Here is a 23,377-nt window from a genome sequence, read left to right as displayed (position 1 = left end):
GTGCTTGGCCATGTGGAATCTGGCTCCTTTAACCACTAGGCTATGAGCTGGCCCAAGATATTTTTTTAAAGCTTCCTAAAGGGTCTGATAGGCCTCCAAGGATGAGAACACCTGCATTTGAGAGATTTCTACTCTTAGCAACACATTGGATTTACCTGGGAAGCTTATTTTTAAAAAAATTCTAAGGGACCAGCAGTTAGCGTAATGGCTATGTCGCAGGACTCCCATGTAGTCGACCAACGGTTCGAGTCCCGGACCCAGTGGCTTAAAACTTACGCCGGGCGCGTGTGCGTGCGTGCCCAAGATCCCGAGAGGAGAATGGAGGAGAAGGGATTGCAGCATGACCATCCCTCCTGGGGGGTGATTTCTTGCTTTCTTTCTCTGTCTGGCAATCACATGTGCCCTGTGGTAAAAACCTCTCAAAAAAAAAAAAAAATTCTAAGCTCAGGCTACACTTACCATCAAATCGGAATATTTGGGGTTGAACCCAGATTTCTTAGATTTAGATTTTTCTTTAAATTCCCCAGGGAATTCCATTTGAGAGCCAGAGTTCCAGTGATTCCCAGCCTTCCCTATGTATTTGATGGCTGAGACCTTCTATAAAATGCACACTCCGATTAATCCATGTAAGTGATTCATTCGGTTTGCCTTTCTAACAAGCACCCAGGGGATGCCTGGTGCTGGTGCACAGACTACACTCGAAAGCAAGAGTATTTAACCTCAGGAAAAGAGCCTGTCCTGAGCGACCTGGCTTCTTGGAAACTACAGAAGTAGGTCTCTGTTTTCCTCAGCTACTTAAATTCGCCGCCCTGCTTACCTCATTGTCACACTCAGCCAGGACCTGGTCATACTCGCTCAGAGCAACCAAGAAAATAATGGAGGTGACACTCTCAAAGCAGTGGATCCACTTCCGTCTTTCAGATCGCTGGCCGCCAACGTCCACCATCCTGTTCGGTAGAAACACAGATCACTGCAAGGTTAGAAAACAGGACTCTTTGGGGGAAAGGACATCAGTCATGATAACATGGAAATCAGAGCTCTTTGGAGTCCTCACTAATTTTTAGGAGGGCCTAAGTGTAAAATATTTGCGCACTGTTGCTTTAGGCAATGAGGGACCACTGGATGTTTTCTGCAAAAGAGGCACAGAAAGGAAGTGAAATTTCTTTTTTTTTTTTTTTTGGGGAGGGTTTTGCTATAGGGCATGTAAGTTTGCCTTTCTAACAAGCACCCAGGGGATGCCTGGTGCTGGTGCACAGACTACACTCGAAAGCAAGAGTATTTAACCTCAGGAAAAGAGCCTGTCCTGAGCGACCTGGCTTCTTGGAAACTACAGAAGTAGGTCTCTGTTTTCCTCAGCTACTTAAATTCGCCGCCCTGCTTACCTCATTGTCACACTCAGCCAGGACCTGGTCATACTCGCTCAGAGCAACCAAGAAAATAATGGAGGTGACACTCTCAAAGCAGTGGATCCACTTCCGTCTTTCAGATCGCTGGCCGCCAACGTCCACCATCCTGTTCGGTAGAAACACAGATCACTGCAAGGTTAGAAAACAGGACTCTTTGGGGGAAAGGACATCAGTCATGATAACATGGAAATCAGAGCTCTTTGGAGTCCTCACTAATTTTTAGGAGGGCCTAAGTGTAAAATATTTGCGCACTGTTGCTTTAGGCAATGAGGGACCACTGGATGTTTTCTGCAAAAGAGGCACAGAAAGGAAGTGAAATTTTTTTTTTTTTTTTTTTTTTGGAGAGGTTTTCGCTATAGGGCATGTACGCTCGCCAGACAGACTGAGAGAAACAGAGAGACAGAAAGCGAGAAATCACCCCCCAAGTGGGATGGCCACGCCGCAATCCCTTCTCCTCCGTTCTCCTCTCGGGATATTGGGCATGCACGCACACACGCCGGGCGTGAGTTTTAAGCCACCGGGTCCAGGACGTGAACCACAGTCGACTACATGGGAGTCCAGCGACATAGCCATTATGCCAACTACTGGTCCCAGGAAGTGAAATTTCTGAAGACAGAAGCAGGGGTACCTCAGGGAAGCCTGCCTGAGATACTGCAATAGTTCAGGCAGAAATCTCAAACATCCTCTTGGGTTTTGCTCCAGCCATCATGGAGTCCCAGGAGAGCAAAACAGTCTTCCAGATCACTCCAGCTCTCTGCAGGCCCCTTCTTGTTTCCATGGCTCCTCTAACTTACCCAGAAATCCTTTCTTCACAAGCTGGACCACCCCTTCTTCCCTATAGAGACCCACCAGTGCCCTCGGTCCAGTGTGGAAATGTAAAGACTGTGTCTTTGGGAAAGATTTCAGGCACTCACAACTCAGGGGCCACAGCTCAAATGCCCCAGGTCAGGAGCTTATGGAAATGAGTCAAGGGGGCCTCTCCAACGTTGACCAGTATGCTCTACCTGAGCTCTGGGGCCCTGCCTAAAGGCGTGGCTGGCACACCGTGACAGCCAAGCGCTGCTACACACACCACACAGACTTGCTATTACCAGCTCCTGCCTTCAGCAGAAACTAGACATCAAACATTTTAGGAGAACACCCCAATTTTTAAATACCAGCTCAATGGTCCAAGGAGAATATATCTGTGGGCCAGACACAGCCCATAACTGCCAAGTAACACCCACCACCCCCACCTCATTGCACACCCTGCTCTCCAAACACACACCCTTCCCAATGCCTGAAGTGGTTAGGTGGCCTTCAGCCAACTCCCTTGATGGTTATCCAGAAAGGTGCTGGAAAAAAAAAACAAAAACAAAAACCAAAAAACACCAAACAAACATGCCCTTGAACCACATTCTGGAGGTACAGCCACTTCTGCAATGACAGGTTCACATTCATGGCTGGTTGTCCCTCTCATAGCAGGGAAGGAAACTGGAAGGGGGAACAGTAATTGACAAGAGGTTGGGCTCAAAGAAGACATTAGGTGAAGACCTCCATCTTAAAGATCAGGATTCTGCAGTCAGAAAGGGGAGGTGCCATGAGCTGTAAAAATAATAGGTGCTACTGGTGAATGACAAACCCATTTACCAGACACTAAAAGTAACGCAAAACCCATTCACTCGTGCCTGAGAAGAATAAACGTAGAAGAAAAGCAGCTTTTGAAAACAGAACAAGGCCAGCCACTGTATGCAGCAGTAACGCGATTCTCCATGTGCTGAAGCCAAGAGAAGGTCCTGGTTTCATGTCCTGAGGTCTCCTTTTACATCCCAGTGTGCACAATGCCCATGTTCTGGTTGGTTGGGGGTGAGGAATCATGGCATGAAGACCCAGTTAGGGAGGAAGAAGTATCTCTCTTTTCTCTGTCTCTCTCTCAGAAGAAATAAACTAAAAAACATCTCAGGGGAGCCAGCAAGTGGCGTGGAGATTAAGGTGGCTGGATCCCACGTGACTGACTAAGCGGCTCGTGTCCTGAACCTGGTAGCTTTAAAAATATGCCAGGCACATGTATGTGCCCAAAATCTCAAGAGGATGAAAGAGACTGAATTGTGGTATGGCTATCCCCCTGTGGGTGTGTGTGAGGGTGATTTCTCACTTTCTCTGTTTCTCTCCAGAGAGTACATGCATGCTCTTGATAGAGGATTCCTCTCACTTGGAGAGGATTTGGAAGTTGCAAAAAGCATTGATTGTACAACTTCCTAGACTCCTCCTTAGTTGCCTACAGTTCAAATCCTGAACCCAGAGGCTTCAAACTCACACTGTACACATGTGTGTGCTACTCAAAATCCTGAGAGGAGAATGGAGAAGGGATTGCAGTGTGGCCATCCCTCCTTAGGGGTGATTTCTTTCTTTCTCTCTCTGCCTCTCTCTCTGTCTGTATGGTGAGTGCACATGCCCTAGGACAAACCCCCCACCACCACCACCAAGGGGAGGGAAAAAAAAGCAAGCTTTCATTCTGAAAAGGTTTAAATTCACGGGCACAGAGGCAAAGGGCTATGATTGTAATCAGGGATCTAATCACAAAGATGCAGAACAACTATTGAGAGGCTAGACCAGAGGGCTCCCTCAAAGCGACAACCTTGGAGAAATGAGGGTAAGAGGACCTAGAAGTGAGAGGACCGGCCTGGTGTTGTCTAACAGGAAAAGCTGTGCAATAAAAAACTCTTACAAGGAACAAAAGAAATGTAGTCCTAGGTGATGTCACTTACCAGCAAGGATGCAGTCTGAGAAGTGTGTCCTTAGGGAATGTCACCTCACACATGCACTTACACAAACCTAGAGGGCGTAGCCTGCTATGCGTCCTGGCTGTGTGGTCTGATTTTAGGGGACCATTGTCATATACACGTCTATCATAGACCAAAAACCTTGTTCTGCAGTGCATGACTATGACAGAGTTGCTCTGAAATCTCCTGCGCTATGTATATATCCCATATTATTTTTTAACCGTAATTAAATGTAGTACTTGAGTCATCCTAAAAGTATTTTCTGCATTCATATGTGGAAATTCATACATTTTTACACAAGTATAAGTATTTTATATTAGGTCAGTGCAAAAGCTATTGTGGTTTTGGCCTAAGAAATTTAAATCATTATATCTAGGCTCAAACACATCTTTATTAATCAAAATAGGAATCCATACACTAGAACCCATATAACCCGCACATTTTTGCCAATGAGAAATAAGTATGTTTATTTCTATAGCATAAAAATGTGTGTTTCAGGCTTCAACAAACCCTTGGAAAGCATCTTTTTCTTAAAAGAATTACTTATTTTATTTAATTTATTTATTCATTTATTTTAATTTGACCAGAGAGAGAGAAAGAGAGAGAGGGAAATGAGAAAGCAAGCCATCAGGTCTGGGACTCGAACCGTAATCAGTCATGTTGGGAGTGTCCAACGCCTTAACCACCATGCCATCCTGCTGGTTGTAGAAGTGTATTCCCTGCAAAAAGTTGTTGAGATGCATGAAGAAGTGACAGTCAGTTGGCGAGAGGTCAGGTGAACATGGCGGGTAAGGCAAAATTGTGTGCCCCGGTTCATTCGACCTTTGAAGCAGTCATGCCACGTGCAGTGGGGCGTTGCCATGGAGAAGAATTGGGCTCTTTCAGTTGATCAATGCCAGCCGCAGGCATTTTGCAATTTTCGGTGTGTCTCACTGATTTGCTGAACATCACAGAGGTAATGGTTTTGCCGAGATCCAGAAGGCTGCAGTGGATCAGACCCCACTAAACAGCAGCCATAATCTTTTTAAGGTGCAAGCTTGTTTTTTTACTTTGTACTTTGGAGCTTCTTCTCAGTTCAGCCAGTGAGCTGGTCATTGTAGTTGCACTATAAAATCCACTTCTCATTGCACGTCACAATTTGATCGAAACATGGTTCATTGCTGTGTAGAATAAGAGACGATGACACTTTAAAATGATTTTTTGGATTTTCAGTCAACTCATGAGGCACCTACTTATTGAGCTTTTTAACCTTTCCAATTTGCTTCAAATGCCAAATGAGCATAGAGTGGGGTCGATGTTGAGTTCTTCAGCAACTTCTTGGGTCGTTTTAAGAGGATCTCCGATGATTGCTCTCAACTGGTCCTTGTCAACTTCCAATGGCCAGTCACTGCACTCCTGTCTTCAAGGCTCTCTTCTCCTTTGCAAAACTTGAACCACCACTGCAGTTACAGCGGTTCATCAGCAGCTCCTGGCCTGCTGCATTGATGGTGTTTCAAGTTGTCTCCACTGCTTCTGTCCTATTTTGAACTCATAAGAAAATCACTTTAATTCACTTTTTGTCTAACATTATTTCCATTTACAAAATAAATATAAAATAAACAGCAGTGGGCGTAGTCACTTGGGAGAATCTGCTGTTGTGCTGACGGCTCTGTCAAGGTGGCCATGAAGGTTTTTCAAAAGTCCTACAGATGGCTGTGAAGTTCTGTTGATTTATCTGACGTTTATTTAAGACTTTCTGCCTCATGTGATATTGTTAAAAACATTGCTGTGGGTGATGGATACTGAACTTCAGCTCTGAAATATTGATTTCCTTGACCAAAAATGACGATTTTCTGCTGAGACTTGTTACTCCAGATTTATTTCTAGTGGGTAGGGCTACCTCTGCCTCCTCTCCATTTCTCTCTGTCTCACTGTGTCTCTCCACGACTTTTCATTTTCTTTAGGGTAAAGTATTCTCTGGGCTCTCAAGCTCCTGCTTTATTGTGCTCATTGGTGCCTTTCCACATGCCACTTAGGAAAGGCACAAACCCAGGCCAGGCCCATCCTAAGATGGATACTGAACTTCAGTTGTGAAATAGTGTGGTTTTCATTTTTTGCTTTTTTAATATTAAAACCTAACGTTTTTATTATCTTTTTAATTTTTTTCTCCTTTTTTATTTTTTTTCTCCTTCTTCCCTATTCTCTAATTCTTTATCTTTATTCATTGGCTGCTCAGCCTCTATGCACTAAGTGTCTAGACAGGGCCAAGTGAACAGGATCCAAATATCTGAATACAATTAGAATATTCCTCTGTTCCCACTGAATCTGATGCACAAAGAATGAAAATGGAATGAAAGAGAGATCGCAGATCACCTCCTTCGGCACGCCTCTGAACACTCAGATTGAACTTCAAGAATTGGGAAAAAACACACCATCCATCAGATGAATAGAAATTATTGCAGGGACACAAGAAATATGGGAAAGCAAGAAAATTTCTCTCCTCCAGGGAAAATAATACTTCCTCTTCACCCTCAGACAGTACAATGAAATTCATGGAAATGTCTGATAACGAATTTAGAATATTTATAATGACAAAGCTCACAGAGATGGAAGAGATGAGAGACAATGAACTGCAGAAGAGGCAGGAGAAAGGAGCTGACAAGTTCCAGGAGGTGAGGAAATTCTTGAAAGATCTAAAAGAGGAAATACATACTATAAAAAAAAAGAATTAAATGGACCTGCTAAAGATGAAGGCTATAATATAGGAAGTCAAAACCTCCCTTGAAAATATAAAATGCTGACTAGATCATACAGAAAATAGAATCTCAGATGTAGAAGATAGAATCACTGTCCTAGAAAAACCCACCATAAAGACTGAGAAAATTGCCCCCCCCCAATGAGAATAATATATGAGAAATACTGGATACCATCAAACATCCAAACATCTAAATAACTGGTATCCCTGAAGGAAAAGAGACTCATAAGGGCATTGATAATCTATTCCATGAAATCCTGGAACAAAACTTTCCAAACCTAGAGAGTCAAAGATCCAGATCCAAGAAATACAAAGGACCCCAAATAGAATCAACCCAAGAAGATCTTCTCCAAGACACATTATAGCCAGATTGACCAAAACCACAAAGACATGATACTAAGATTGGCAAGAGAGAAACATGAAGTTACCTACAAAGGATATCTCATCAGACTAATAGCAAACCTCTCATGGGAAACTATGTGAGCGAGGAAAGAATGGGAAAATATACTCAAAGTGTTAAGGGAAAAGGAATTTCAACCAAGAATACATTACCCGGCAAGACTATCCTTCACATGGGAAGAAAAGACAAGAACATTCTCAGATACACAAAACCTGAAAGAATTTACCAACACCAGACCACATCTCCAAGAAGATCTGAAGGGAGTGCTAGACCAGAAAAATTAAATACAGACACACAGAAATGAGAGTTCAAAAACTAAGAAAATGCCGAACTTATTCACAGGGACAAGTCTGGAGTTGAATATTATATCCCAGAATTTAATCAGGAAGATCGGACAACAACAGAAGATAGATTAAGTACATGAGACTGAACTGGTGAAATAGAATTTTATGATTTTTGATTAAAACATCGCTGATTTTCTTCTAGGCTTTGTTTTCTAGTTTTAAGGATTTTTGTCCTGTCTTGAGCTGCTGATATGTTCATGTACCTACTATTGAACAGAATCCTAACTTGTCTCCTGGCTTTAAGTTTTAAGCAAAGATGCTTAGCATTTCTTTGATTCATTAAAGCTAAAACTGCTCTTCTTGAAATTAACAAACATATTTTAAAAATACCTATTTAATGACCATAATAAGTTATATAGCATCAGCCAGGTGCTACTTTATAGTATATTCATTCTACTCAGAGCTTCACACCTAAAGTCAGACATGTATTCACAGATACGTATATACCAACTAAACTTGCTATTGAAAGTAGTTAGATTATTTAAGAAATTTTGTGAATCAATAAAATGTGGGGGGGAAAGGAATGGAAAACAGCTGTAAACACCTGAGATAGAGTGGGAGAAGGGTGGGAAATGGCAGAGGGTGAGAAATAGGGGGAAAATCACACATACATATACATATGAAACCAGAAATTGAAAATTACTAATGATATGTATGATTAAACCACTATGCAGTATATTCTAGATGGGAAATCACATTTTATATGCTGTGACAATGCTCAGGGAATGAATGTAAATTAATTAATTAAAAAATGTTTCAGAAGAAAACTACACTGCACTTGTCACTACATTCTAGCTCTGTCCATATTTTTTAGTTTAAGGTATTTTGTGAGTCAATAAAATGTGGGGAAAAAAATAAATAAGTAGCAGTGATAAGTCAGTGGCCAAAAAAAAAAAAAACACAAAAACATAACATAAAGTGAGAAATGAGGTTTAAAATGATGTATAACATAACCACATTTGTTTAGAAATGTATTCTGATAGCAAACATTAAATTTCAACAATGTAAAACCTCTATTACTTGTGCACTGATCTAGTATATATCATATAATTTTATTATTTATTTATTTATTTATTTTTTAAAGAGGTTTTAGCTATAGGGAGCGTGCACTTGCCAGACAGACAGAGAGAGACAGAGAGACAGAAAACGAGAAATCACCCCCCAGGGGGGATGGCCACGCCACAATTCCTTCTCCTCCGTTCTCCTCCTGGGATCTTGGGCACGCATGCACACGTGCCCAGCGTGAGTTTTAAGCCACCGGGTCTGGGACACAAACCACGGTCGACTACGTGGGAGTCCAGCGACATAGTCATTACACTAACTGCTGGTCCCTGTATTATGTAATTTTAATACACACTTCACATTCTTTTCCTTTTTAGTTTTGCTATAAGGTATATGCTCTTGCCAGAGAGAGAGGGAGAGAAAGTGAAAAATCATCCCTGGTGGGGACGGCCACACTGCACTCCCTTCTCTTTTCTCCTCTGAGAATTTTGGGCATGCATGCACATGCACCTGGCATGTTTTTCAAGCCACTGGATCCAGGACTTGAACTGCCCAGTCAGCCATGTGGGATCTAGCCACCTTGACTTCCGTGCCACCTGCTGTATCCATTCTTTTCTTTTTAAAAGGATAAATTGTGGAGCTGGAAATAGAGAAATGTTATTCAACCTAAGAGAAGAACAGCAGTAATCAGCATATACAATTTATGAGTTACACAAGGACATTGTGTATGTGTTACATGTAAGAATGTACCAGTTTCTAGCAAGAACTCTTAAGGACACTAGGAAGATGAGTTCTTCTCCATTCTAGGACTTTAGCCCACAATGACTCAAAATGCCCTGTGATGGAGAGGAACATGTTGCCCTATAAGAGATACCCCTGGCTGAGGATAACACATTTAAGAATCCACTTGGATGGGCCAGCAGATGGTGTAGCAGTCACGTTGCTGGACTCCCACATGGATAACCGTGGTTAAAGTCCCAGACCTAGTGGCTTGAAACTCACACTGGGCATGTATACATACATGGCCAAGATCCCAAGAGGAGAAAGGAGGAGAAGGGACTGTGGCATGGCCATCCTCCCTCGGGGAGTGATTTCTCACTTTCCTTCTGTCTCTGTCTCTCTGGTGAGCACATGTACCTAAAGGCAGAAATCTTTACGAAAAAGTAAAATAACAATCCATTTGGGAACTTCAAAGCCTGGGCAGGCAACATTGGGGAGACAGTCTTACCGAAAGATGATGTTTTCCAAGTCGAACGGATACTCAATGATGCCAGTGGTGGGCACACGGACCCGAAGTACATCTTGCTGCGTTGGCACGAATGATGGCATGGCGATTCGGTCAATATCAGTCAGGTAACTGAGAGAGTAGAGAATGAGAGGCTGAAACTCTGTCAGAGAACGGAAATCAACCTATCCTACTTAAGGGAAGTCACCCCAACTCACAGTGACCCTACACTGATATGTGGTGTCTTACTGCCCTATTGAGTTGATAACAGAAATACCCAAGACCAGGTCATTTATATTCGAGGTATAGGGCTGGCATCAGGTCCGCTTGTGTGATGGCTGACAGACACAGAGACTGGCGGGCTTGTTCAGAGGGAGGAAACTGCAGACAGGTCTTTTACAACTTGTTCTCTTGAGAACAAACTCCTTCCCTTGAGAGCTGGAACTCACTCAGCCTCTCTGGAGACAGTAATAATCCACCCATTCCCTAGACCAGTGCCTCCATGATCCAATCTTCACCCACTAGGACTGAATTCTCAAACATAAGCTGTGAGCCAAACCATAACCCATGGATTCCGTCATCCTTGAGCACCAACTCTCAGCCAGGCCTCTCCATCACCCCTTCCACTGCTTTTTGTTTTGTTTTGTATTGTTTTGTCTTGTTTTGTTTTAGAAAGAGAGATACTTTTTGCTATAGGGCACATGCACTTGCTAGAGAGACAGAAACAGAGAGATAAAAGGCGAGAAATCACCCCCCAAGGTGAATGGCTATGCCACAATCCCTTCTCCATTCTCTTCCTGGGATTTGGGGCATGCACACACATGCATGCACCTGGCATGAATTTTAAGCCACCAGGTCCAGGACTCGAACCACGGTCAGTTACGTGGGAGTCCAGCGACGTAACCATTATTCCATCTGCTGGTCCCCCACTGTTTTAAAGGGACTATTTATCAGAAGCATTTTCATGAGCCTTTTGGAAATTTTCAGGTCACCGCCATTCTTCCTTCTCTGCTCAGGGTCTCTGCTCCATCTCTGCTTGGCTGATGAGAGACACAGCAAACCACAAGGACCAGGATGCTGGAAATGGCTCTCTATGGCTCTCTCCAAAGGCCCTTTCTCCTCCCGCTCGCCTCATACAAGACCATCATATAATGTAGATGCCATTTCTAAAGCTTTGGCTCAATGAATTAAATAGTTTTTAAGAGAATATACAGATGTACCGTCAATTGAGGAGGAAATTCTTTCAAAAAACAATAGAAAGTTTTCCTACTAAAGACATTGGAAAGCTGGGGGCCAATAGGTAGCATAGTGGTTAAGGTGCTGAACTCCAACATGACTGACCATGGTTTGAGTCCCAGACCTGGTGGCTTTTTCTCTCTCTCTCTCTCTGGTGATTGCATATGCCCTATAGTGAATTATAATAATAATAATAATAACAGTAAATAAAGTTAAATAATTCTTTTTTTAAAAAGACATTGGAAACTAAATGTCTCCTATAATAACCCAAAACGTCTTACATTATTTTTGGCCATGTATTAGTTTGTCAGATAAGTCATGACGTATTTTTTTCTATGCAAAAATATGTCATGATTTTTTTGACAATCTAATAGTAAAGCCCTGAGTTTAAAATATGTCTCTTTTTCTGTAGTCAAATGACAGAACATTTTTTCAAACCTGTAAGGCCTTTATAAAAAGGATTTTTTAGTAAAATAAGTGCAACTCAGGCTGTGGCCAACAATGGACTGGGTGATTCTGAGCCCCCTACAGGCCGAGGCTGACAATGCCTTCTCCCAGCACAGCCCAGATATCAGGGGCTGAGAAGGTTGGTGGGAAGGAGAGCAGAGGTGACCAGCAAACCCTGCCCACCAGACCATCTTCAGCTCACAAGGTAAAGCCCCAGGGCACCCCAGGCCCAGAAATACAACTCCAGGCCTTGCTGCTATCCTCACTGTGCCATTGTGTGATGTCTCCCTGTCTCACCTCAGCAGGAGAGCGGAGCGCACTGGCTGAACCTGTAGCTGGTACCACAGCAACGACACATCGCGTGCACCCAGTGAATGCTCGTGCAGACCTCACTAGCAGAGTGAATGAGAACCACTGACCTGAACCAAGGAGACACAGGTGCCCCAAGTCCTGCCTGTTGTGAGGGTGGCAACTGAGCAGCTTTCTGAGAGCCAGGTTCTCCCCACACCCCCTCCCAGTGGACGCCCCAGTTTTCAGGGCTACCTTGAGTTCTCTTACAGCTCTGGGGATCTTTTTCAAATAGAACTACATCAAGAGCCCTAGCCAATCCCAGGGCCTTCACAGAAGCCGATCACACCAGGCCCTCCAAGAAGGGTCAGGAACGTGACTGTCTTTGTCTCTGAACTGTCCCTGGCTCCCCAGCTGTTAAAGGCAGTCTGCCTCACCTCCCTGAACTCACTTTCTTCCTTTCATCTGTCTACACTGATCTAACACCTCATTAGAAGTTTTTAAAATGTCCCAGCCTTTCTTCATGGTTGCTCCTGTACTTAGGTTGGTAGTGCCAGCCTGGGCGAATGGCAATGAACACTGGGCCTGGAACAAACGCCGGAGGAAGGCCAGCGAAACCTCAGGAGGTCACATTTCCTGTTTCCTTCCCTGCCTCGGGGCTGGCCCCCCCCCAAAAGCCAGTTCAGAGGACAGTGGCCCCAGGTGAAGGGAACGGGGTGGGTCTTGGGAAATGACTACAGAGAGTCCAGAGGACAGAAGATGGTAGCGAGGGAGAAAGAGCTGAGCTGCAAAAGCAGGAATCAAACTCTTCGTCCAGTGAACCAGATGACAGAGACATAGCCTTGGGAAATTCTCAAGAAAGTGAAATTCTATGGGACAAGCAGACGGCTAACGGTTACATTGCTAGACTTCCGCACAGTTGACTGCTGTTCGAGTCCCAGACCTGGCAGCTTAAAACCCATGCAGAGTGTGCTCAAAACCCCAAGAGGAGAGTGGAGGAGAAGGGATTATGGCGTGGCCATCCTCCTGGGAGGGGCGGGGGTGAGAGTGATTTCTCACTTTCTGTCTCTCTGTCTCTCCAGTAAGCACATGCATCCTGTAGCAAAAATCTCTCTAAAGGAAAAAAAAATTCTGTGGACTTTATGGGATATTCTACATGCAGGACTATCTAAATAGACATCTCTTTGCTTATAGGAATTATGGTTTAAAACTTGAGCTTTATGATTCCAAAATACAGTGTGTAGGTGGGAGGTGCTCAATAAACACAGTGGGGCTGAGCTGCTTGTGCTAGGCCTGCAGATACCTCAGTGAGTCACTAGAGGGAAGCACCAGCTCAGCCGATGGCGGGCGCCCAGCACTGAGGGTCTAAACTGGCTTTGCGTTTAGAGTCTTGGGACCTGCTGTCCTCTGATTGAGAAAGCAGGAAGACAGAGAGATGGAAAGGAGGAAAATGAAGCCAGAGGTCGGTGTGTTCCATGTTTAACTCAGATCATTTCATCTCTCCAAATGAGATCAGACCCCTGAAGGCAATTCCAAATTTGACTGGTTGAAAACAAGTTTGGAACACTTTGAGAAGAGGTGAGTGCTGGCAAGAGAGAGACTGGGATGCGTGGTGTGACTGAGAGGTTTAAGAGATGGCAAGAGAAAGCATGAAGAAGTAAAGGAGGGATTAATGAAAAGCAGAGAGAGGGAGTGTTGTCCCTGGGCGCCTGCATTTTAGCAACAGCTCATTTGCCAGAAGCTTCTTCAAAATCAGACTCTGCTTGCCTGGAAGGACACGGGCAGCTGCCCGGGCTCCGCCTGGTACTCACTATTTGGTGGAGTCCGACAGCTGGTACTCCCTCCTCCTGTCGTAACACTCCTGGATTCCTGGATCTTTCCAGAGCTGCTTGATGGCTTCGACCTGGTCCCTGGAAAGCGCTGAGACCTTGTCTACTTCCACTTCTCTGATTATCTGGGCATTTTCCTAGTCAAAGAAAAGAGGACAATCCGTTACACAAACCCAGCGGTAATCTGGCGACAAGACTTGCCTGAAGATCTCACCAGGGGAGGCGGTAGGGTGGGTGCCCTTTGGGCACTCAGGGACACGCCATTCAGCTGTAGCCATGGGGAGTGGAGGTGGTATGGCTGCTCATCTCGGTGAACAGAGCCACTGAGGGCCCAAGGTAGTGCCCTGGGCCAGTTTCACCAGCATTCAACACCCAGTGGTGACCTGGGGGACTCGGGACTATCGTCCTTCTCACTTCACTCTCCCATCCACATGTCACTTGTTCCCACATCTGCATGGCCAATGCAGCAACTTTAAAACTACTACTATCATGATCAGTGGCACACTGAGGCATGGGTGCTGGAATGTGGGTCCACCTCAAGTCCAGGCAATAAGGGGTGCATTTATTAAAAACAATTTTTTTAGAGAGATTTTTTTGCTATAGGATGTATGTGCTTGCTGGAGACGGAGAGAGAGAAAGGTAGAAATAACCCCCCAGGGTAGATGGCCATGCTGCAATCCCTCCTCCTCCACTAGTCTCTTGAGATTTTGGGCACACACGCTCGGTGTGAGTTTCTAGCCGCCGGGTCTGGGACTCAAACCACAGTCAGCCATATGGCCACCTGCTGGCCCTAAGGGGTACATTTTTATTTATTTATTTATTTATTTATTTTTTGCAGAGGTTTTTGCTATAGGGTGTGTGTGCTCGCCAGAGACAGAGAGAGACAGATAGACAGAAAGTGAGAAATCACCCCCCCCCGGGGGGGGATGGCCACACTGCAATCCCTTCTCCTCCATTCTCCTCTCGGGATCTTGGGCACGCCCGCACACGTGCCCGGCGTGAGTTTAAGTCGCCAGGTCTGGGACTTGAACCGTGGTTGACTACATGGGAGTCCAGTGACATAGCCATTATGCTAACTGCTGGTCCCATGGGATACATTTTTTAAAAAGAATGATGGAACAGGCACCAGAGGCACAGTGGTTAGACAATGCTTGCAAGGCAGACCTGTGTGGGGAAGCTCTAGGTTCAAGTTTGGCCACTTCACTGAGTATGCCAGCATATCTGTGTCCATTTTCCAGGGAGACTGAAGGCAGAATGTAGTGTAAGACTCTCTTGAGGAAGCCTGTCTCACTGTCTCTCATTGATGGGAAAATAAAGAGTTGAAAACTGGGACCAGCAGTTAGCGTAATGGCTATGTTGCTGGACTCCCACGTAGTCGACTGTGGTTCGAGTCCCAGACCCGGTGGCTTAAACTCATGCCGGGCACGTGTGTGTGTGCATGCCCAAGATCCCGAGAGGAGAATGGAGGAGAAGGGATTGCGGTGTGTCCATCCCCCCTGGGGGGTGATTTCTCGCTTTCTATCTCTCTGTCTCTCTCTGTCTATCTGGCGAGCGCACGCGCCCTACAGTGAAAATCTCTCCAAAAAAAAAAAAAAGAGTTGAAAACTGACATAGAGGTTGAGGCACTGGATCCCCCATGGATGACTCCGTGGTTCGAGGCGCAGGCCAGAAGCTTGGGAGTCGCACTGGGTGCATGGGCATGTGTGCCTAAAATCCCAAAAGGAAACTGGAGGGGAAGGGACTGCGGTGTGGCTGTCCACCCCCGGCCCCCCGAGGGTGCTTTCTTATTTTTTCTCTCTGTCTCTGTCTCTGGCAAGTGTTTGCACCCTATAGCAAAAACAAACAAATCAAGAAAGAATTGAAAAACAATGTCAATTTTTCCCCTCTTTTTCAGTTATTAAAGCAATGTTTTTAACCAACTTTACTTTTTAGAACAGTTTTATGTTCATAGCAAAATTGAGAGGAAAGTACAAGACATTCCCATATAGGCTGCCGTTTATTATCAGGTGTCACTGATAAAATTCTTTCTCGCTGGGCAATCACCCCCATGGCATCCTCCCCACACGCCACTGATTGGATGTTACTACATTGATTGTTACCATAATTATTAAATGGAAAGTGTTCTAGTACAAAGGGACTTCAAAAAGTCTGTGGGAAATGGATTTAAAGTATAAGCTTATTCTGGTGCAAAAAATTTTGAAATCTGCACTTAATGTTTTCGTAATATGCATTTTCCACGAACTTTTTTGAAGACCCTCGTACTATTGCTCTAATATTACTGTAATTGTTAAGGTCATTATTTACTGGAGTTGTTCCTATTTCAGCAGACACCACTTACTCTGTTCTGAGAACACTCATACATTATCTCATTTAATCCACAGAAAGCTTGTGTGAGGCCAAACGGTAAGGTAGGCCTGCCTTCACCTGCAACATTTCCAGGGTCAGCCCCAGAGACTTCCATCCTTCCTGGACTGCGAGCTGCAGCAGACAAGCAAATCCTGTGGAAGGCAGAGCCCGGCCTCTCCCTTCTCGCATTTTCCTGTATCTCCCCACAATTCCATCATGCAGAGCTGGCTACTGGCTGGAAGCAGTGAGTCAGCAAAGCATCGGTCTGGCAGTTATGATGCCTTCAACTGTATATGGTGCTCCCTGAAAAGCTGTTTTGTCTTGTACTGCTCAACCTCACCCTTGTCCAACAGGAAGCTGAGAAAAGGAGGAATTTTTTTTTGGAGAGTTTTTTTTTTTTTTTTTCTCTTTGCTATAGTGCATGTGTGCTCGCCAGAAAGAGAGAGACAGAGAGATAGAAAGTGAGAAATCACCCCCAGGGGGGATGGCCATGCCATAATCCCTTCTCCTCTGTTCTCCTCTCGGGATCTTGTGCACACACTCACACAGGCCCGGCGTGAGTCCAAGCCACCGGGTCTGGGACTCAAATCGCGGTCAGCTACATGGGAGTTCAGCAACATAGCCATTACGCTAACTGCTGGTCCCGAAAAGGAGGATCTTATAGTCACTTGGCTCAGGACAAAACCAAAGGCTGTGCTTAATCTGACATGACTTTGCCCCGTGGACATCACAAAAATGAACGTAAACTCTTCCCTTTTAACTCTGGAAACTGTGGGATCCTCAGCCAGGGAGAGTCTCAAAGAAGGCCCAGGAGGAAGGGCCCTTGACCAGGGATCAGATCCTACCTCTACAGCAGTGGAACACTACTATTTTGCTAATCACTGTACCAGTCCAACTCCATCCCTCATTTTCTTTCTTTTTTTCAAATAATATTTTGCTATAGGATACTTACAGTTGTTGGGCAGAGAGATAGTGAGAGGGAAAGTGAGAAGCCACCCCTCAGGAGGAATAGCCACACTGCAATTCTTTCTCCATTTGTCTTCTGGGATTTGGGGCAACATGTACACATGTCCAGTGTGATTTTCAAGCTGCTGGGTCCAGGACTCAAACTGTGGTCAGCTATGTGGGAGTCCAGTGCCTTAACTGCCATGCCACCTGTTGGACACCCCTCGTTTTCTTAAACATGACAGTTTATTATTTTATTTTTCACCAGAGGGCATGTGCACTCACCAGAGACAGAGAAAGAAAGCCCTCCCCTGCCCAATGGAGAATGGTCACACAACAATCCTTCTTCTCCCACTTTCCCTTTCTATCAGGATTTTGGGAATGCATGCGTACATGCCCAGTGTGTTTTTCAAGCCACCAGGGCCAGGATTCAAAATGCTGTTGGCCCACGTGGGATCTAGCTCCCAGGACCCAGCATTTCATCACTGAACAATGGGGCTGACCTGTGCCCCAGGGACTTGGAAGGACCCCAATGAGTTACCCGCCTCACTGTCTTCATTTATAACAGGAGCCAGTGATTTTTCAGGGGAACCTGAATTATAAAGTATTGCTTAAATGTAAGTAAAGTTCGTCTCATTGATGAAGCAGATGCAGACACTGTGTTTACTGCTCCAGAGTGGGAACACGGTGTCCTGTGTGTTTCACTCAGAAATTTCCAGGCTAACAGGGAGAGGAGCTGCTAATAAAGGGGCACCCTGCCAGTTCCACATGGGGAGCCATAGCTGCTGGTGACAGGGCCTGTGGAGCACAGCAAATGACTCTGGCTGGGACCCAGGGCCCAGTGGGCAGCCCCACCTCCCCTAGATCCTCACCATGGGGACCCCTATACCATTGCCAGGCCCATGGCAGCAGGGCCCAAAGCTTTTCTTCAGCCCTGACTAGGAGCAATTCTACCTCCTCAGTCAGGGAGCTGGAGCTCTTGTTCTTTCATCGGATAATTAAGCATTTTCATTCAATTTCTTTTTTCATTTTTATTTATGTATCTCTTAATTGACAAATTAGAACTCCATATATTTATGGCATACAACCAGTGTTTTGATATATGTTTTCATCGTGGAATGGCTAAATTAAGCCATTTATTATTTGTATTACTTTACATTTTTTTGTGCTGAGAATATTTGAAATCTGCTCTAAGCAATTTTCAAGAATATGATATGTTATTAACTTAGTCACCAAGATATACACTAGATTTCTTGAGCTAATTCCTATCTTGCCAACATTCTTGTTAAAATTAATATTCATTGACACAGATAAAAATTTAATAGTATTTCAAATGTCTGCTGTGTAGTGTGAAAACTATAATCTTAATGAGCGTTGTATAAACAAATGAGATTAAAATAAAATATATGATTAAAATGAAAGTTACTGGGCCAGCAGGTGGCCTCGTGGTTAAGATACTAGATCACACGTAGCTGACTCCACAGTTCAAGGTCCAGAGCTGGTGGCCTGAAAAACATGCTGGGTGCATGTGCATGTGTACCCAAAATCCTGAGAGGGGAACAGTGAGGAAAGGATTGTGTCATGGCCATTCCCATGGGGTGGGGAGTGGTTTCTTACTTTCCCTCACTCTCTCCATTTCTGTCTTTCTCTGGCAAGTGCATGTTCCCTGTGGTGGGGGAAAAAAGAAATGGTGCATAAATAAAATGTGATGCTTGCAAGGCTGGCCTACATGGGAAAGTTCTGAGTTTGTGTCTAGAAACCTCCCTAAGTATGCCAGGCATACCAGTGCCCAAGATCCAGGGCTGGCTGAAGTTGGGGGTGGACCAAGGCACCAATGCCCTGTTGGAGATGCTGTCTCTCTGTTTTTGTTTCTTTCGGTCTTGTCCAAGGAAGGAAAAGAGGAAGGAAGGAAGGAAGAAAGGATTTTATTTTGTAAATGAAAGTTTTCTGTAACAGTCTTTCTGACTTCTGTATAATTATTCCTCTTTGATTTGACAACTATGTCAAGGTTCAGATTTAGACTGCACATTTTATTTAAAAAGCTAACACAGTAAAATTACATTGCTCTAAAACCATCAGCTTTTAAAGCTCTCAAACTTTACATTATAAAGGAAATGTCAGTCAACTATGCCAAAAAAAAAGCAGTTTTCCCTATAGAAAATAAACAGAGAAATTCTGCTTCTGGTAAAGGACAACTAGAAAATTTGGATCAATTCTCCCAGTAAAAGCAGTTAGAGATGGGAAACAAAATATTTTTTTAAAGCATGCTTGAATTATTAAAAAAAACTAATGAAATAGCAAGTAATTGCCAAGTTGAGATAAAGGCGAAGATGGTGCCAAAGTTGAGCCTTGTATTTGGGAGGCCTTTCTCCTATGGCTTCTGCCCATCCTGGAAGGAACAAATAATGATTGAGCAGCTCTTTTTCAACATCACAGAACTGGGGTGAGGAGTAAGGGAAAAAGGCCCTGCTAAGTTCTCTGGTGATATGTTGGAATCCCAAAGGGCAGCCCTAGTCAGTTACAACTCAATTTGGAATCATCCCAATCTCAGAAATTAAGTAACTTCAGAAACCTGGTAGAAGAAAAGGAAATTCTTTTTTGGAATTTGGAAGTTAATTTCTTCTTCACCCTCAAATCATTTATTCAAAGATATGTCCAGCATATCACCAAAAATAACCAAGCATAAGAGAATAAGACAACTCTAGAGGAGAATGACAAATAAAAAGATGGAAAAATATGTCATGCCAACACCAATCAAAAGGAAGCTGGTATCTCTTCTTTAATATAAAAGTAGACTTCAAGGTGAACAGCATAACTAGAGATTAAAAAAAGGAGGGGGACTATTTCGAATGATAGTTTCAGAAAGACATAGCCATTCTAAAGTGCTAGGCAATGAATAACATAGGCTCAAAATTCTTAAAGCAAAATTTGAGAGATCTAAATGGAGAAATAGATCTAAATGGGAAATTCTAACATACTTAATCCCAGTAACTGATATGCTTTTTTAAGTGAAACATTATGGAGAGACACAGACTATTCAAATATTATTGTCAGAAAATTTGAGCCTATGAACACATGTGGAACCCTGCATTAAAAATAACTATAGAATATATATATATTTTTTCAAGCATACTTACACTATTTCCCAAACAACCACTTACTTTTTAATATTTAACATAAAAATCTGATTCCCAAGCTTTTGGGAGGATCAATTTACAGCTTGTCTAGAGCCTCTGCTCCAGCAGGTACTCACTACCCTGCTCTCAGCCCACCTCACTCACTGTGCAGAGATTGGGATATTTTACTGCCGAACTGAAAAACACATAGATTTCACCAATATCCCACTGTACTAGAATGGAAAAAATTTTAAACCCAATTCAAGACTCAATAGAAATTCTTATTTCTACAAACAAATGTTGTCCTCCTCCACTTCCTCTTTTTGCCCAACAAAAAATAACAGAATTCACTGGCCACAATGTGTTGGCATGGAAGGCTAAGTTACTTTACCATTTCCCATCAGTAAAAGCTTCATTAGTTTTCACTAAAAAGGCTCTTTTCAAAGGCTCCTGTGATAAATTACTTTGGCGCAAACAGCTGCAGCTAGAGTGAGTGTTGATGCAATTGACAGACAGGATGTTTGGCCTTGTACTGTACCAACTTGGCTAAGCTGTAAGAATATTTCCCAGCATTCCCTTCCTTAGGTTCTTGGACAGGATTGGCCACAAAAGGAATTTGAATAAGATTGGAAAGGCAGACGTGAAAAAGCAGCAGCCATTATGTTCTGAATCAAGTCAAAGATCAGCTTTAGTGTGCATGTGTGCACACATACAAATGCACATTTACAAATACACACACACACCACACACACAAACACACACATACATTGTGACTGATACTGACCTTCTGATCAACTTTTTGGTACAGGGCAGCAACTGGGTGAGCCCTCAGCCCTCCCAGTTTCCAGTTGGATCTGCTCTTCTGGCTTTTTCGGATATTGGATCCGCTTCTACATGTCCTGGGGCAGATACATGTGCAGTCCATGACAAAGGGTGTCAGCTTCTTCTACAAGTCACCTGAGTTGTCATGATGGAGGTGGTAAGAGACAGATGCAAGTTCCAGTTTCTCCTCATGGGATCCACTTTACTTCCATGGGTTCTGGTTTGTCTCTGCAGGTTCCATATATCTTTGCTCTGCCCTGCTTCTTGTCCAGCTCCTCTCCCCAGCTATCAGCTCTGCTGCCCGATAGTGACTTCAAGCCTTCCAGATTCACAGAGGCAATAGCCTCCCAGCACCTCTTCACACTCCAACAGTTACACACAGTTCTAGCCCTAGAAGTTACTCCATATTCCATGTCACTCTGAGCAATTGTGGTTCCTTAATCAACCTCCAGCACAGAAACTTCCACTGAGATCCATTCAATTCTATTCGGGGATAAAATTCCCTCTAACCATAGTTCCAGGTAAAGGGAGAGCTTAGACCTCAGTTGGGGTGATCTGAAGATCCCAAACTCATCTGGGCACTGGCAGCCTGACTCATCCATCCTTCATTATCACACTTGTACTCCATGACAGATCCAGGGCTGGTGGTTGGGAGGGAGGGAGTGAGTGTGTGTGTGTATCTATAGATATACATATACCTACAAATATGTGTATGTATGTGTATTTACACACATGGGTGTATGTGTGTACATATATACGTGTATATATACACACACATAAATGTGTGTGTGTGTGTGTGTGTGTGTGTGTGTGTGTATGCCCTACACTTGAGGATTTCACCATTATAGCTATGCCTTTTGGTGGGAACTACAACAGACCCACACACAAGTGCTAAGAGAAGAGATCAGAGACAAGGAGCAGTTATGATTAGGGACGAGTGGGGAGATGAGCTACTATGTCCTACTGAAGGTGGCCTGATGGGTAGAAGAAGTCTGCATTTCCCTCTCTTGTCATCACGAACAGGGATTTCTGACTTTGCTTGCCAAAGACGGCACTGCCAAAGGATGAGATCAGCTCTTTGCTACATCCCCATTCACACAACATTCCTCCCTGTAAGTGCTTTGGAAAGTACCCGAACCCCCTCAAGCCCCAGGGCACTGGGACATATTCAAGTTCTAATTCCCAGGCAGCATTTGGTAGCACCTCTCCCCTCTAGATACATTTGCTGAGAAAGGGATGATGTTTGGCCAATGGGGGCTGCCTTGCCAAAAATAATTCCAATTCGGCTGCATGTGCCCAGGGGCAATAAGGTCTATTCTCATGTTACGTAGCAAGACAGGGTTTTCCGTGCCTACTCACCATCTCAGATTACCACTTCCTCCTCTAGTCAAAAAAAACAGCTCTTTCTATTTTTCAGTACATCAAAATGGCATCCTAAGGAACCATTCAATTGAGCAAGAGACAGATCTGATCCTTCGTGCCTGCCTTCAGAATCTGCAGAGCCTGCTGCAGTTAGGACGGGGCTGACTACAGCAGGACCCACCAAATTCTCCCAGCGAGAGCCAGGAGTGACTGTGACTGCATCCTGACATGCAAAGGCGAGGACTTTGCAGGGAAATGCAGAGGAGCAGGAAAAAGAGAAAGACCGGAAGGCAAGCTGGGTGGGCTCCCAGATCCAAAGGCCCCTCTCTGCATGCAGAGTAATAAAGGCTTTGCTTCAACCTGTTGGCTTCGTGGAGAGTCGCAGTCAGGTGTAAGAAATCTCCTTTTCTCTCTGGTGTTGGATTATGTCTGTGGGCCTCCCAGGCGATGAGGCATAACTAAAGGCTTACAGTTATGAAAAGCACTGGCAGGGCCACCATTCAACCACACGTCGATTTCAGGTATTTCTTTATAGAGCGGTGGCTGGGAGCTCAAAGTGTTTTCCCACTAAGAGAGAGAACTGCTATAGGCCCAACCAATCCTGTTTTCTTTTCCTATTGGGCTCACAGGTCAGGCTGCATTTCTTGTCCTCCCTTAAATTCAGGAGGGTGCACGTCACTGCGTTCTTTCTGACGGGTTTCAGACTGAATGATGCACACACAACCAGGCTCAGCCTTCAAGAACTTCCCATGCAATCCTCCCGCCCTTCTCTCTACCCATCTCTCAGTTGAGAGAAGGGGATGGTGAGGGCCAAGAAGAGGGGAAGCTTGAGGTGAAAGGAACCTGAATCTCGAATGACTGTGTGGAGCAGAACCCTATCACCTGGACAGCCGACCAACTCGCATTGAATTCAGATGGATGTGACAAAGAAAACCCTGACATTTTGTCAAATGCCTGAGGTTTCAGTATTGGTTTATTATGCATGATATAAACTTTTGGTTCACATATCCAAAGAGAGAGAGAGAAGTGAGCATGGGGAAGCTATGGGCTAGCTCAAAGACACCCATTTTAACCAGCACAGAGACACCACCATACTGGAGGTACCAGGGCAAA

The 23,377-nt window shown here is 44.3% G+C and overlaps 1 protein-coding gene across 1 annotated transcript in view; it reads right to left on the bottom strand.

The window, feature by feature from the left end:
* GNA14 (G protein subunit alpha 14) overlaps positions 1-23,377 on the bottom strand; it is a 233,922-nt gene that overhangs the window by 6,053 nt on the left and 204,492 nt on the right. Inside the window, exons 3-5 of the mRNA XM_006145488.2 lie at positions 13,656-13,810; positions 9,877-10,005; positions 1,383-1,512 (exon numbers count right to left, since the gene is read on the bottom strand). Coding sequence (XP_006145550.1) covers positions 1,383-1,512; positions 9,877-10,005; positions 13,656-13,810 — 414 coding nt within the window. The remainder of the gene's footprint in view (positions 1-1,382; positions 1,513-9,876; positions 10,006-13,655; positions 13,811-23,377) is intronic.

This window comes from Tupaia chinensis, unplaced genomic scaffold, assembly GCF_000334495.1.
Source record: "Tupaia chinensis unplaced genomic scaffold, TupChi_1.0 Scaffold000147_1, whole genome shotgun sequence".
In the NCBI taxonomy this organism is placed as follows: domain Eukaryota; kingdom Metazoa; phylum Chordata; class Mammalia; order Scandentia; family Tupaiidae; genus Tupaia; species Tupaia belangeri.
Note: the sequence above shows the minus strand (reverse complement) of the source record. Positions and strands in the feature narration are given on the sequence as shown.